This window comes from Merops nubicus, unplaced genomic scaffold (genome assembly GCF_000691845.1).
Source record: "Merops nubicus isolate BGI_N331 unplaced genomic scaffold, ASM69184v1 scaffold7715, whole genome shotgun sequence".
Lineage (NCBI taxonomy): Eukaryota > Metazoa > Chordata > Aves > Coraciiformes > Meropidae > Merops > Merops nubicus.
The window spans coordinates 11992-29624 of record NW_008608907.1 but is presented as its reverse complement, the minus strand read 5'-3'; the positions used below and the strand labels follow the sequence as shown (position 1 = coordinate 29624).

The 17633-nt window shown below is 39.1% G+C and overlaps 1 protein-coding gene across 1 annotated transcript in view; it reads right to left on the bottom strand.

Annotated features, from left to right (window-relative positions):
- The window catches only part of MTHFD1L (methylenetetrahydrofolate dehydrogenase (NADP+ dependent) 1-like), a gene marked incomplete at its 3' end in the record, with an annotated part of 105709 nt that overhangs the window by 76228 nt on the left and 11848 nt on the right, over positions 1-17633 (bottom strand). The window contains exons 8-11 of the mRNA XM_008940405.1: positions 11539-11650; positions 6609-6688; positions 5812-5909; positions 605-778 (exon numbers count right to left, since the gene is read on the bottom strand). Coding sequence (XP_008938653.1) covers positions 605-778; positions 5812-5909; positions 6609-6688; positions 11539-11650 — 464 coding nt within the window. The remainder of the gene's footprint in view (positions 1-604; positions 779-5811; positions 5910-6608; positions 6689-11538; positions 11651-17633) is intronic.

The following is a 17633-nucleotide window of genomic DNA, read 5'->3' as shown; positions in this document are numbered from 1 at the left end:
TAAACCAGGTGAATGAAAAAATGTTGTGTCACTGAATGCAGAAAAACCCTACAGCTCTTCAGAAGAGAGGAGCATAATTCTTGCTGAGCAGAGCATTTGCTATAATCGTGGGAACAGCAAACAGGATAAGCCTGCCTGGAGACATGTCTAGATTTCAGAGAAAAAACATGGCTTTTTAAACTTTGTAATCTGTTCTTCAATAAAAAAAGTATTTATTGTTAATATGAACAGATTAGCATGTAGCTTCTGTTAAAAGTTTGTTTATAAACAGACACAGTACACACAGACTTAAATACTCAAGCTAAGCATTTCAAATTCTGATAAAACCCTAAGAAAAACTCCACATATCAACAGGTAATATTTAAAAGGCTTAGAGCAAACAGGCTTTTATAAAATATACTTTACTTCAGTAATAACATTTTGGAAGAAAAGTTGCATTGCTCAAAAAAAATTCAAAATCCACTTACTTTCAGAAGAGAGCAACATAATGCTGAAAATATTCAGAGTTCTTATTTATGCAGTGTATTAAAAAGCTGTAAGCTGCATGTTTATACTAATATGAGCGGAAAGAGTGGACAATAATGACATTTTTTTGCATTCTTACCCAGCGACTAGAACATATTTTCCATCTGGTTGATCCTTTAACCTTTCCAGCAGGGACAAACGTACTTTGGCTTTGGTTTGGCCATAGATCTCAATTTCATCTGTAAGCAATCCTATCTCCTTGGCAAGTACATCAACAGCTTTTGGACTCTGTGCTCGGGAAATCTCAATATCACTGGAAAAGAAAACAAATAGGAGCTAGGAAGATTTCTTTCAGCTTAGGTGGTCGACAACAGAGCACAAAACAACAGCAAATACTCCAACAATGGGGTTACTGTAACCAGTTTTTCAATCCTCTCTCACATTTTATTAACCAAAACCAAATATTAGCTAACACCTAATGTAGCACTGAAAATTATATGAAGCGTTTGTTAATTGTTATAATTTCACCAAGTCCTCTTGTTTAATCAGATTCAAAATATTACATAATGCTTTCATATCAAGCTAGAGACACGTCTGCTGGATACTCAAGTACGTCTCACTGGAATGGATGTTTCTAGGTTTGTTTTTCTTCTCCTCCCTCTCAGTGTATTTCAGCACATACACTTCACTAAAACGCACGTACATTCTTTGGCCAATGGTCACATAAACACATAAGCTAAACCTGATGCTCATGCATGTAGTGCCTCTCATCAAAGGGTACCACCAAGCAAGCTAAGCCTCACTACTCCCCCATGAGGGCACCAGAAGAAACCAGGCATTTGAAGATCAACTCATGAGCTTCTATAACACAGCTAAATTGAAAATGGCCACATAGCACAAGTTTAATGCAGAGAGCTCAGGCCAGAAGTCCAGTGAGCTCATAAACTATTTTCAGCAAGGACTATGAGTGGCAGCTGAGACGAGAACAAGTATAGAGCAAGCACACATGGTAGATTGCCTGAGAAGAGGTGGCTATAGTATGGGGGACACTACTGCATCTGCAATTCCTGACCTAGACCACCTGGGGTCTTTGGATTTAATACTCTTTCATGAATTTTTTTGTTGTTTGTGAGCTTGAACTAGTTGCCCTTATGTTCACATAAGCACTTAGCAGCTCTAAGTTCCTGTGGCAGTCAAGTCCAGGGCTTGGCACAGAAGATGTGAGGAGCTGTCTCCTTTGGCTCTGAATTGCTCATCACAATCATCACAAAAGCAAGCTAAAAAATTACCAAGAGATTAATTACTTTCAGCCTAACCAGGCTAAATTCCTTCCTGCAGTTTCAGCTGATTACAATATTCTTCAGATAAAATTTGGCAATGGCATCAAAGCTAATGTCTTGAACTTTCAGACAGTCTGCAATACCTCGAGTATCTACAGATGAACACAGAACTACAGCCAGATCTCAACTCCACATGAGGAGTTCAGCTATTGTGGATCCACCAGCAAATGATTGGTTTGTGCCAACTTAATTGCTTGCAATTCCTTGAGGATATCCTAAACTGGGATTATTATCATTATTCAATTCTAATTCTCAAGTATCCCACTTCCACACCCTGCAGCAAAAAGAGACCCAGAAATCATCCATTCAAACAATGACACAATCCTGTACTACAGGACAAGAAGCTACTCAATCACAGCACTCAATGGCTGAGTTGCAGATCATTTCCATTCCATATACTAACCTGGAATCTGCTTTCTTTCAAAGACATACTAAGCACATCCTCATGCATAGAAGGAGATATCTTTGGCTTTCTTGCACATTACTTCAAACACAACTGGCCATAAAAATGTATTGAGAACACAAGATTGAGTAGCTTACAAACATCACAGGACAAAGAATACTTAAAGTTTCCTTCAGAACCTGTAACAGCAACTTGAGTCCCAGAAGAAGATTAAGTTGATGACAGTGTGGTCCCTTAAAGATTTAAGCAAGGAGAATCTGTAGGAGAATTCTATTAAAGCAATTGATGGCAAGAGGAGAGCAATGTAGACTAGTATGACAAAAAGTTTGTCTTCCTCTTTATTAAAAAACAGAAGCTATTATTTCAAACCTCAGGCCAGACTATCAAGAGTCTCTGCAGCAATTTCAGCCCTTCCTACTTCACTCATCTCTTGGGCCACAAACAACTCCCCCTTCAGTGTTCTGGAAGAAACAATGAGGCTTTTCCCATCCTGCAGCTAGCACTACCAGCAAAAAGTGGAAGAAGAAAAATCAACCATGCTGCACACATACAAACAAATTAAAAGGTAAAGATTTTCTAGATAAATACAATTACAGATATTTCTAGAAGTCAAGTAAAATTGACAGGGGATGCTAACAGTTCTCAGTTGGTAAAATCACTGCTATTGTTATTTTCCATCTGAAACTCCCTCAAGAACCTTCTAAGTAACTAGATTTTTAACACCTTAGAAACCCTTTAATGACAGACTGCACACTGATACATGCAATAAAGGCATAAAAGGCATAATTTCAAAATGCATTGACAATTATACCTTGCCTACCACTGGGGCTAAACCACACGTGAAATATTTACAACTCACCTATTATTTCTGGTAAAAGTATTTTCTAAAACACAGGAAATTAAAGATTTGATCATAACTAGAATTTAAAAGTCTACATTTGTAGCTAGCTCTTTTAGTTTGACATTGTTTTCTCTATACTGAAAATACCAGAATTATTTAATAAGTGACATTATTTAATATTGCTGGAAAAAAGCAATGTGGTTCTTCTGCACAATTGAGAATTGTTAAGCAAGAGGTCCACCACTGCCCATGATAAGTCTTAATTTGCAAAATATAGGAAAATTTAGAAAATCTACTACATCTACTTAGCCTGTGTGCTGGCTTCTTTTTTTTTTTTTTTTTAACTGCATATTTGTAAGAAAATCTTCCATTCCATTTCCAGTATCTTTGGAAATACTTCAGTTAACACCCAGATCTCACAGAAATCAAAAAGCAGATGTTTCTAGTCTTAGTGCTTAAGCAGCTTTGCCTCATTTTCAATGAAAATTCCATCTGTTTCCACACAACACGATGTATTATTGTAAGATTACATTTTATTGCAGGATATTTTCCATCTGATGAGTTATTTTATATTTAAAAGAAAAAAGATATAAAGCTACAGAGTTATCAAATAAATGAAAGTCCTGTTACTGGTTATATTAAATGCCATTATATATTCTGTAAACATTTATGTACAAAACACACAATGTCACAGAAAGGGTCAGGAACACCTTTTTTGAGAGTTTTTTCACTATCACACTCATGATGTTGCATCTACCTTTGTTTATTTAAGGACAGATTGCTCAGGCTTTAGTTCCAGAAATATTACATGCTAGCTCAGGGAAAGCTAAAGCATTTCTTCCCCTTTGTACCCCTAGATACAATTGGAAACTCATTCCTTTGGCTTCTCTGTTTTAAATTACAATTGTGTCCGTTCCCATTAAATTGTTGTAAGAGGCAGAGAAAACTAAATAAAAATGTTTAGAAAAGAATATATTTTGTTACAGCTTTCAAAAAACACAGCAGTGGGATTCAGAATTACAGAATGGTTGAGGTTGGAAGGGGCCTCTGGAGGTCATTTGGTCCAAACCCTCTGCTCAGACAGGGCCACCTAGAGCCAGTTACTTGACCAGGACTGTATCCATGTGGCTTCTGAATACCTCCTAACAGAGAGACTCCACAACCTCCCTTGACAATCTACACCAGTGCTTGGACACCCTCTCTTCTGGTGACCGCTTGCCCAACTAAGAAGGATAGTCTCATACACAGGCAAATCAGCAGCCAAAGTCCTCCCTCCACTCTTGAATCATACACCAATGATCCAAGGTGCTGGACCTCTGGAGGGAGGAGCAAGTCAACACATTCACTCATAGCATATGTTGTGCAAAAGGGAGCTAGCCAACTCTGGAGCCACGATGTGGTAGATAGAAGGACCCAGGTGATCAGTCAGATCCAAATCATACAGTAACTGCCAAGAGAGAGACTCATCATCTTGTCCTACTATCCTGGGAGCTCCACTTGCTATGAAGAGTCAGGGAACCTTTTCAAGAGCCAGAACGACTACACAGCACATGCAGCGTGTAGGCAGGCCACCCAACTGCACTGCAAACAGAGTCAGTTCTTTTATAGTTGGCTTCTTGCCCTGCCTCCAAGTTCATGTGGAAGGTGGAGGCACCTGATGGTGATCTCCTAATCAGTTCCCACCCGAGGCTGGGCAGACCCTGGGTGAGAACCAGTCAGGAGGGTCTTTCCTGCCTGGTTGTGGACATCATCCCTATGCCAACCCTCATTCAGGGCTGGGGGTTTAACCCCAACACTTCACCCTCACAGTGAAAAAGTGTTTCTTGCTGTTCAGAGGGAACCTCCCGTATTTCAGTTTGTGGCCATTGCCTCTGGCCCTGTCACTGGGCATCACTGAAAAGAGCCTGGCTTCATCCTCTCTGTGCCCTTTCTACACTTGTATAAATATACATTGATAAAATCCCTTTGAACTCCCTCTTCTCCAGGCTGAACAGTCTCAGCTCTCTCTGCCTTTCTTCCTAGGTGAGGTCCCTTCAGCATCTGCACAGCCAAAAAGCAAGCATACAAATCAGCACAAAAAATTTTCAACACTTTCCTACGTGTCAGAAACTCTCTAAGTCCTTGGTTCCTCTCTGTCACCCAACACAGGCAAAGCATTTTAGCACAGCAAAGAGTTCAGGCTGCTCTGAATGCCAGAGATGTTAGCAATAATGCCAAGGCAGACCTAAAATCCCTGCAGCCCAGACATGGGCCTTGGGAGGTGAATGTCAGGAACTGACTGAAAAGATTCTGGCTATGAGAATAAGTATGCTTCCTGCTTTTCACATCTACACAGGAATTTAAAAATCTAATGCAAAAGAAAGTACCTGTACTGAGGGAAGAAAATAAATACAAGAACAAATGCCATTGAAACCATTGAGACTTAACTAGGATCCGTAAACACCTTCCCACATTAGGGTTTAGCAATGAGGAACTTCTTATATTTTGTATTTCTGTTGGTGTTACACAAGGCTTCACCTCCCTCAGTGAAACCTTCCAGCTTAATGTCTTCAATAAATAAAGCTTAGCTTCAGTGAACATCATAGAAGTAAAAATTGATAGGAAACAGAAGGACATGATGTCAACGAGGCATACAACTAAACAACACAACATGTAGTCCACAGATGCATATTAAAAATTAATCAGGGTACTTTTAGGTTCACTGTCACATGTAACACTTTACTATTTTTCTTTTTAAACAAATTTTAAAACGCACTTATTACCTGGGCACTGGGGAGAGGGGCTGCAGCTTCAAGCAGTGGAGTTCCCACTTCTTGTACTGCTGGGACTGGATCCATCGTTCCGTGTTTTTTACCATATTCTGGTTTTAAACAAAAAAACAGCACATACCAGCTGCATCATAAATGCTGAACACTAATTTCAAATGATCTCAAGAGTACATTGAAATAAATTCTACATCAAAGACTAACAAAAAATCAGACTTAAACATCTTTTGACTTCATGATTTTAGGACAAAAGAAAAAACACTGCACCATTGCTGTCCTACTGCTTGTCCATGTTTCAAAAAGAAACGAGACCATTAACGTGTGGCAGAGAAAAGACTAAGTAGGCACTTGGAGATTTAATTCTGATAGAATGGAGAGTTACTGTTCTTCTCTCAAACCTTAAAAAAATGGAAGATATTAATTGTCCACTGACTGATTTACACTGCTTCCACATAAAACAAACTTTTGGACCCTCTGTCCATCATGCCTCAAAAATGTGCGCAGATATAATTGATCTTCAATGTCTTACCCAAATAAGTAACATTAGTCTATTGATACAAATGCTTCTCCCAAGCTTTACTGTAATCATCAGAATTATGATGTTTCATTTTTAATTTACCTTTCTCTAACTAAATGTAACAGGAATGACTGACTGATTAAGAATCCTATTAAAAGACAAAGCCTTTTAATCCTGTTTAAAAGAACAAAATAAAAGTTAAGATCTTAACTGCAGAAGCAATTTCTACAACTTAAAGAAAGAGCAACAAGATTACAATGTTTGAAGTTACACTAACCTGCATTCTCATTGCTATTGCAAGAGAATCAACAGCATTTTCAGCAGTATGGTTGTTTTGATGACCATAGTTCTGTTTCTCTGTAAAATAGAAGTATTGTACTAATAAATCACAAAGCTTTTGTGAGCAGGAGCACGTGTATTTGAAAGCTATGTCCAAACAAAAAGATTGTAAATGTTGACTTGAAAAGTAACAATGTCTCTGACAGAACTATAGGTCACCTCTTCAGTACTTCAAATGAAATCATCCAGGAGGGTGGATATAGTGTGAGAATCAGAGGGCAACTATACTCCGAAGCATAGTATACAAACACATGCATGTGGTGAAGCATACATGTACTTGAAAAAGAAAACAGGGAAACACAGAATTTCCGGATTCAAATAATTGTTTTCAGACAATTAAAAAAAGCCAGAAGATGTGAGGATCTGAAAATCTTTATATTTTTTTTTTCAAACAGAACATCTAAATGAGCATGGTAAAGCCTATCTTCTTTTCCACACACCCATTACAGTGAAAAAGAACAATTAAATGACCACAAAATGCTGATAGGATTATTATCCAATGGGATGTATAACTTGGAATCAGAACATGCAAAACGTTTTGAGCAGCAAAGTTACCTTCATCGATGTGGCATTAAAAGTAGATACTCTGAAGAGTCTACACAATTTAGAGTGTGTCCAACTTTAGAGCCAAGTGTATTTGTTTCTAGTGGCAATGCATCACATAATAATCATACATTAACTACCCTAACTAGACATATTATTTTGCCATTTTCCTGTAATCCTTTTTTTAACTTGTTCTTCTGTTGCTGCTTATTGACTTTTATCTAGACACAATTTCTAAAAAATTCACATCCTAATCTCTGTGGGCATATAAAGGCCCTAGTTACATTCTGAAGGGCGTAGAAATAATTGTAATAAAAAAAAATAACAACTGCATGCTGACAGCTTTAACCTTTTGCCCCTAAGGGAACCGAAATGCAAACCCTGACCTGGTCAAGCTCTCACTCCACTCATCCCATCTGTACTGATCATAAAACGCTCACATTGCCTTGCACAACTATCCCTCCCAGCAAGGGTCCCAGCTGCGGCAGGGCACAAAAACCTCAGGCTGGAGCCAGCACGGCAGGCAGAGACAGAGAGAGGAGACGGCAGCCCACCACACACAGCTCCAGCCCCCTCTCTCACACCTCTCTCTTGTGACCAAGACACCCTTTCTGCAGACACCTTGGGCCTCATGCAGTATATTTTCTAAACCCTTCTCAAACTTTCTTGCCAGCAGGCAAGTGACAAATCTAACCAAGCAGAAGGTGACAGTCTTGACATTAAGCTCTAATCAAGCAAGTGTCGGACAAGTCCTTCTACTTGCATTAACACTTGCCATTTGGGAAAAAAAAAATCTTCTGGAGATGCTCAGTTTTCAGTTTTAGACTCAGACAGAGGACTTTTACTGGAACAGTCTATCACAGTCGTAAGTTGACTGTTGTTGCTTCGAGACCAGGCTGGGAGAGCTGCCAATGAGACAAATGAAGTAGGAAGAATGAAGTCTTAAATCCCCTTTTAGACAGCTGTGCTTTACAGAAACATTTCAACTTTTTATGTTATTTGGCTTAATATGACTTCTTTATCAGGGCTGAGCTAGCATGTATGTAAATACATATCTGAATTAGACATTTTCCTTCAATAAACTACTTCTCTCAGGCTGTGTAAGTTACACACTCACCCTGCATGGTAACCAAACGACTAACCAAGATTTTACAGGGGTGAAGGTAAAGCTAGAGGTGAAAGTCATGCACACAAGGGGCTAGCAAGACAATCACAGGATTGCAACAGCTCTCGTAGGATAAATTTTCCAGATGGGAGTTGGAATAGCGCTTTCTGCTTTGGACTACAGCCAGAAGATCAGCTGCACTGCAGACGTGCTCCCTCCTCTGTCCCATCCACCCATCTATCCATACCCTGTTGTGCAGAGAGATGAGACTCGCTGTCACGCACTACCTGTTTGCCCAGGCAGCTTAGAATAGAAAAGAAGTGGGGAAATGGTTGAATTTCTCACTAATGTACTTAGACCATATAGGCTTCAGCTTTCAAGTGACCCCAAAGGAGCTGGCCATCAAAACTCCAACAATTGTCTCAGACTCATGTTTTGTTCAGAAACTTGATTTTCATTTCTATACATTTACATATAAAAAAATTTCCTTCAAGGTGCTACCAGTACTCATTTGATTCCTGAATCACTACTGCAGCAGCATAAGATGTTGCACTGCTACAAATTGTAGAACATTTTAAAGTTATGATAATTTAAATATCTTTGAGTAGATTAAAACAAATACTTAAAAAATAATTCTGTCACTCTGGAACAAGCACTTTTAGCTCTACTCCCTTGGCTTACATCATTACAGCTGCTCAACTCAGCTAGCTCTCTCCTTGCAAATTCTGAGTTCTTTTAAAACATGTGAGTGTTTTAGACGACATGTACACCCACGTAAGTTAGAAATCTAGGCATCATCTAGAAAGAATAAAAGTTATTTCATGGCCATTGCTGCTTTCAGGCTTCATTTAGCTCCAGTGACCCCACAGATGTTAAGCTGGACATTTCTAGAGCAAGAAAAAAACCAGAACAATTTTCAAGCATCTCAGCCAGATTCCACCATATACTGTAAGTGAAGAGTCAGTTGTAAGACTCAGTTGTTTCTCCAAGGTCATAACTGCTCCATAATAGGCTTTTAAATAAATACCTTGTAATTAAGCTAAGTGCATTCTTCACATCAAACAGACACCTGTGTTTCATGTACCTCCCTAGTAAGTCTTGAAGACAGCATTTTTTAAAGCCACTAAAATGCTTTTCTGCTATTCTTTCAGAGTTTCTCAAAGATTCTGATAATCTCAAAAGCATAACCATAAAGACAGAGAGACATATGGCAGGGAAGTTCTATTTAAATTATCTTGCTAAAAATCTCATGCTGCCTTTCCAAAGAAATTCTGTACTTTGCACAGCCCACTGCTACAACTTGAACAATGTAAAGAAAACTATATGTTTGTGCCACATCTTACATTTCCTGCCTTAAGAATGAATATTGCTGTGGTACATGAACACCACTCCAATGTTTTAATGGAGTTTTCCTAACAGCACTCTGTTAAGGAAGGGAAACACTAATATTATCTATAGTTCCACAGAGCAACTAAGGCATGAAGACACTTAAGTCTCAAGACATGGTACACAGTTACACTGCATTAAGTTTTAGGTCTCTGAAGACCCAGACTTCCTCTGCATGAGAAGGACAGAAATAGGTATCTAAAAGCAGGACTTGCACAGGGCCACATAGAGCCAGGAGAGTTCAGCCATTGGCAGTGTGCTCTCAGACTGCAAGGACTGGTTTACCTCCATGCTGCCTTTATAGACCTGCACCTCTATCCTCAGTCTGACACCTAATAGGTTTCTGTTTAGAAGGATTAAAGTGAGGAGTCATTCCTTTTTATTTATTTATAGGTGCTACTGTTATACCACCATTGAGTCTTTGCTCCTTTCCCTTTCTCCCCAGTCCTCCTTCACATAAGTGCATGTGTTACTAGTAGGTTAGGTACCTGCTGAAGAGACCAATGCTCCAAACCCTGCCTCACAGATGCTTAAAAATTATATCCAACAATCCCTATGCAAAAACAAGTAGGCATTAAAAATGCAAGGAGTTCTCTAATCACTAGGCTAGGAAGAAGAAAACATGAATTATTTTTTGACAATTTGTGTAGCATCAGCAAGGGGTAAGGCTTAGTACTCAGCCCTGAGATCCTCATTAGGATCAGAGCACTGTTCTGGGAGATGGAAGATGAATGCCCAAATGCCTTCAGACAATTGAGTGAATAATAACCCAGCTCTCCCACACCCACAGTGTGTGTTCAAGTCAAGAGGATATCACAAAAGACAAGGAAAGGAATCTCTCGCTAAGACAAATCTTTGCATGGGAACAGCAGCTGCTCTATTATGAGCCTGATCTTGCATTAGCTCTGCTTAATTTGTCCTTAGGGAATGGCCCGAGTTTAAGAACCATACAATTAGTCTTCCTTGGCCTTATGCCCGTTTCCCTGGGTTTATATCAGTAGATGCCAATAAGCACACTTGCCATGGATGTAGAAAAACACATTAAACAATCACACTACCCATGTACTTCCTTATTTTCCTACTTATTTGTAGCATGATCCCTCATCTGGATACTGCAGTCAAATTCATATACATACAAACATTCTAGAAAGTATCTAGAGATCTTCACACGGCTTTAAGGAATTTTAAAGGAAATGCAGTTCTAGCATAAGTTCTAAATCTTATTCCTAGTAAAATTCTGCAGCATTTTTCAACTGAGAAATTAATGAACACATACCCCCTCCCCAACTAGTCAGAAGAGGAGGAGGGAGGGGAATGTAAATTCTTTTTGTAGGACTAAGTACTGCAGGAGACATTCTTCCCGTTCTTAGCTTTCTGTGATTTCTCTAGCTGCTCCTGCACCATTCTCTGCACACATCTCCACACCACTTTGCAGTTCGATATTTCCACCCCTCTTCTCTTTTCTCCATGATCCAAGTCAATCCACAGAAGTCACAGGATAACACAGTATACAACACAGCACTACATAATAGCTCATGTGCTTACCGAAAAGTCTTCCCTCTGAATTCTCTGGACCCATAGGAACATCACTTATTTAACAATCCCAGTACAAAGAATCTCCTCCAGCCTTTATTCCCTCACCTGACAGCTTTTTCCTATTTATACAAGAGGGACTAACACCCATATTTAACAGCATACATATTGAACACACATTTAACATTCTCCCAAAGATGTAGCTTTTAACCTCACTGTGTTGTCACCCACATGCCACAAATTTATCTCAAAGACTTGTTGCACATCACTTTCCAGAACTGTTATCTTTTATGCCTCTTACCTGACAGCAAGTCACGAGAACAACTGATAATGGTGGTTCCAGGCTTTATCCAGCTCCCAGGCACGTCATCGGGTTTTGTACTGCCAAATACCACCACATCCGCCTGATGAAGCTAGGACAGCCCAGAACATCCCCCAGAAACAAAACAAGCATTTAATGTTAGAAATACATTCTTGAATATGCGTTCTTACAATATTCAGACTTATACAGTAACAGCCTTTTGAACAAAGTATTTCCGGACAAGAACAACAACAAAATCCAAATTGATGGCTTGATTCTTACCCCCACATGAAATTTAAGAATAATAACATTTAAAATTAAGTCAGGTAAACAAACTATGAAATCAGGCAAGTGCGGTCAGGGTCAGCACCAATAATATTTAATGGGATTACATACTTGAAAATAAAAAAGCCCTATCATTGTCTGAAGTCCTGTCCAACAAGATAACTTGGAGAGAGTTAAGAAAGAGGATTGAAAGACAGTAAATAGGCAATTATAAAAAGTATAGTCAGATTATCTGACAGTAGAAAACCAGGCCAGCTGACAGGAATGCAAGATGACCTGATCTGCAAACATCAATGCCTTTGAAGAATACCAATTAAAGCATTTTCCCCTTCTTAGTTCATGTTTGCTAATCCGTGCTTCTGATTTTGTTCAACCTGACAGATGCTGGAGCAATAAATGGTTACTAAAAGAGCTCTCATAATCAAAGATATAAGTGTCTCACTTTCCTCCATCTTCTGAAAAAGGTCCCTGTACCAATTATTGAAATCACCACGAGATAAGGGACAGCACCAGAGGCAGATGTATAAAGATCCACTAAAAAAGCAAAACATGGGCACAGCATTCCTTCAAGCCTGAAGGTAAAAGTTATTTAAGAGATTCAGTAATTTGGGGAATATTCTGAAAAATATAAATTCATACCAAGTGTCACAAACTCAGTGAGCTTCTCCATGAATTTATTTGTGACTGACAAGCATTTCAGCTTCTTTTTTGGCCAAATGTGCTCTGACACAGCTCTGCCCAACACACCTGCCAAGAAGGAACAGCTACAAATCCTGTCAGGATAGCAGGTTTTTGGCATAGCTGAGTATGCAGGAGGAGAGAAGAGAATAACTGCAGCAGAAAAGGCAGAAAGCTAAAAAAGCTCCATCTTCCCCTCAGAGGACACAAGGATGGCCTAACTCTCCTTAGAGATCCACAAGCAGAAACAAAGCCAAAAGCGTGGGAGATTTACTTGCCTGACAAATGACTAATGCAATGAGGTGATTCAGGCTTCAGTCAGAAGTCCTGCAACACTCCTATGACTGCCTGCAACAATACAGTCTCCAGTTACTCAGCCTTATCCAAATTACTTACACACCTGCATCTGGTGCAAGTATCAACTCACGTGCCACTCCTAGAAGGCTACATAAGTGATAATGCTTGACCAGTGTCATGTCAAATCATACTGAGGAATCTGCAAGCAAATTTAGATAGAAAGATGCTGCAATGACTTGTGTACCAAGAATACCATGTTGAAGACACACTTTCCCCTGCAAAAGGAGGCAGTTTGCTGTACCAGTCAATATCATCAACACAGAGAATAACAATGATTATTCTCAGTTATATGAACTTTAAGAAAAAAAGGATTCACATTCTAGCAGCTATAATTCATATACTGAAACTCAGGTATGTCTTCCCATTCCCATGCAAAGCCTCTGGGACAAGGACTAAGCCTGAGCTTCACACAGTGTTTAGCATTGTGAAACTATGGACCAGTTGAGAGCTGTATGCAACAAGTAATAATTTTGACAAATGTTCAGCCAACGCATCTATGACGGCATTCATCCAGTGTAACTATAATGCTAAAAAACAATTGACCTGACCAAATATTCATCTCTATGGCCACCGATCATAATGTTTAAAAATGTTCTTAACAGCTGAACACAATCATTTTTGTAGCCAATGTTAGCACTAGCTTGTACAACTAATGTCACACATACCCATAAATGTATCAGCTGAACCTTTCATCTCACTGCCCTGCCCCAAGTCCTTCATGAAAAAAGTTGTATCGCATGGCAGTGAACAGTTGCTCTGCCAGTTGAAGACACACTGATCTTAGAGCCTCCCTTGCCATGATTTCCTTTCCCTTATTTCACAAAGAAAGTAACAAAGGAGGTAAAAAAAGACCCAGATACAATTGTTGCAGTAAGCAAGTATTTTATGGGCAACTACTGAAAACATTCCTGGAGAGTTAATTAAGTGGATATATATATATATATATATATCACTAATACCTAAAAGAATTTCTTTTCCTTTGCGAGTATTTTACAAAAATAATATCCAGAAACTTTTCAGGGAAACTGAGTCCACTGAAAGCAAAATAGTTTACAGAATTTTGAGTGTCCTCGGATGAGATTTTTGTGGTTTCATCAGGGCATCTTGGTTTCACTTGTAAGAAGTCACACCCATAACCTCGATGCTTTTTTCCTCTCTTGCTGTAACCTACTCTTTTGACTGCCTGTAAATCACTAAAGCAAGCAGCGAGCCTTGGGAGACGTGCAAGCTTATCTCCCACATCAGAAACAAATCACAGACATTAGAGATGGAAAAGACCCATGAAATCCTCACATCCAACCTCCCTAACAAATGCACCACACAGCCTCCGGACAGAGGACACATCTGACAGGAACCAGATGCTACAGCCAGCTACAGCCAGAAGGTCAAGGAGATACCCACGAGGGGATATGTTCAGCCACAGGGTGATTAACTGCCTGGTGCTCCCTGGATAGCAAGGCTGTGTCCCACCAGCTAGGCTAGAGGAAGGAATGACAAGCATCATGCCAAACCATCCTTCATGGACCAGGTAACTGGCTGAACACAAAGTATGCTAATACTCCAGTAGTATCCTGCCTTCTCACCAGTAAATATTTTTTCAGTTGGGAAGAGCTGTGCCAATAAATAATCTGAAACCTTACCTCATAACAAAATACGACTTTCTCCACCAAGATTTAAGTAGAAGCAGACTAAGAAGCACCACCCATTCCCAAGACAGAATACCAAATGTTAAAACAACAATACAGATTCTCCAGCCAAGTATTTAACAAAAACGGTACAAAGTAGCTGTGTATTTCAGATAACTGAAAACCCATTTTGCCATGAAGCCTGCATAAAAATTTCATTTCCCCACAGGAAAAACTGACTGCTACAAATGCCATTTTTAACTATATGAAGATTTGAAATTAATATTTGAAATGTACAAGCCCTGTTTCCTGGGTATGAAGTTAGACTAGCTAAAATTTAAGAGATGGGATGAAGAATAGGAAATTGAGTCAAAGTTTTTTTTCACAACTCACCTTATGAAAAAAATATTTTACATATCAGGTTCCAGTTCAATCATAGCAATTCTAATTCTTTCTGCAACCTCAAAAACTTTATGTTCCAATTACTAGTTCCAGGTACTTTTTCCACCCAGGCATGCTCTCCTTGCACAGTTTCTTCCAGCTCCATCCCTACCTCAGGAAGTTCAAGGTTTGCAAATCATTGGCAACCCAGCAGGACAACTATGTATGGTCTGCTCTGATCCCTTTGCCCAGGGCTGTGGCCTTTAAGGATGAGCTGCAGCAAGAAGCTCCTTAGCACCATCTTCTTACCCAGAAACCCACAGCCCTTCCCTACCACACTTGCCCAACTGCACTTGCCCTACATGCTGCATGTGGAAATTAGGTCCAAACCTCTACTGCAGGCTCAAGCCTACCACTACACCGCATGCTTTAGCAACTGTTCCTCTAGCTCACAGACAGGGAGATAAATTTCAAATTGCAAGGAACAGAGAAGATGCACATAAAATAGCAAAGCAGAAATACTTTGCCTACAGCATTGTCATTAGACACTCTCATTCAGTCCTCCCTCTCCCTTCCTCTTATGGGAAAGAGGACACTTGGGCTCATGTTCTTTCACGTTTACTTACATGCTTACAATACAAAATGTATTTTTCAGCAGGTACCAAGACTCTTGGTCTTATCAAGATGGCAAAAACAGGACAATGACAAACAGTAAACGACTAAGAGATGTCTAACAGTCTGAAGCTGAAGTGTTTGCTCTAAGGAAAAGCAGATTATGGCAAAAAGAGGTCCTTACCCAACCTGAAAAGGTTCATGAACTCTCATTCATGAACTCCAGCTGAACCATTCTCTTACATCTCAATGAGGCTCTCACAAAGATTTCCATTTCTAATTATACCTAGATAGATATATTTTCAGTTCTTTAACAACAAATATGTAGGATAGCAGCTCTCTTAAAACAGGCATGATGTGGTTTACATACTGACAACATTTAAGATGATGTGCCGACAGTGTGACTGACTGAATTTAGATGACTGAAATGAAATACCATTTTCTCATTGGTGCTAAGTATTATCCATGTTTCAGCAAGAAAATAACCTGTATTTTCCAATTTGAATCCATTTGATAACCTCCTTTCAAATTAGAAAGTCTAATTCTAACATAATAAAGGATTAAGCCTGTCAGTTCCCATTCTTCATGTGTACCAATGAATTGACTTTTGGGTAGTCCCATCTTAGATAGCAACAAATGAGATGTTCCTGAAAGTATGTCACTAGGTCATTCTTCAGGCACTCTGCAGTGATTGTGCTTTGAAGAGTTATCTATACAAAGCCTTACAGAATGATAACGTCTTACCTACTTCTGCCAAAATGGTCAAATTTTTATCTCTTACCTAATAATTTATATTACATGCAACATATGAATGCAAAAAAACCAGCAGTTCTTCAGGGCAACTATGCACAGTTGTGCCAGAATCTTCTGAAATATACTGCTTTCTTTCATCTGTGACTTGAAAACTCAGGAGGCTCAAGAGTGTTGAAGGACATGGCTCAGCTGTGCCATGATGATTATTTTTATTAACTGTGAAGTCAAGCAAACCCAAAATGGAACAAAAAGAAACATTAATAATCTGTTCACCTGAACAAAATACGAAGCGGGGAGGGAAAAGAACATGCAAAAATGTGCCCATTATTCATGCAGGTCAACACAAGGAAATCAAAATGTACCTTTATTTATTTTATTCCCTTTTCCTGCCATAAGTCACATAAGAGCACACTAAGTCAGATGGTAATGGTATTATGCTATTTGTCAGCAGAACTATTTCTATGTTATTATACTTTTCCTAAGGCAGACCAAAACGTACCTTCCTCTTGATAATTTTCAAAATATTTTTGCAAAGGTGCATGAGTAAAAGAAGCAATAACAAGTCCATAGCAATACAAAACCTGACCCAAAAATCCCTACAACCTTAGTGTTGTGTGTCTCATTTAAAGTGATAGAATTTCTAAAGAAAATACTTGTTGCTAGGCTATCTTTTAAAAAGAAGAACAAATCAGTAGAACTAGTCGGAGGTAATGCAGTACCTGCTTAAGAAAGGCATTATATCATTAAGTTTGGGATTGGTGCTTCAGTGCAAATAGGCCTGGCCACTGGATTAAGACAAAAGGTACACCTACACTCAAAATATTTTTTTTTTTTCCTTTCCTGGTACATACTGCAAAACAAATGTATCCCAAGAAAAAGTTGACATTCCTTGTAAATTCATCCCCCACCCTGTGAATGAAGCTATTACGCTACCATAGGTTATACTTCCGAACAACAGCACACGGGCTGCTACTGTAGAGCCATCATATTCAGAGCAAAGAGGAAAAGCATAGGGCCATGTCTGGAGTCAGTGTATTGTGCAGTTAAAACAAAACATGAATTAATTCTTCCAAGTCTCGGAAAAACCTCAACATCAGCTAGCATTACATTCTCTTACTTGAAATCCAAATTAAAAAATTCAAGAGCAGAAACCTCATAAGCCTCTAAACTGTTTTTACTTCATCAGCATTTTGAATGAGCACGAAAAGATAAATTCATATCATAGGCTAGAATCGTGTTATCTAACAACATTATACTTCAAATACAGGTTGTCACAAGACAGCAGTGCCTCACTGTTCAGTATGAAATCTGTGCTAGGTTTCTGACTCTCCAGCTTCTGGGAATATGAAACAGTATAGTTTTCCCTGCATTAGATTTTATCTAGGAGCTAGAGTTAACTACAAC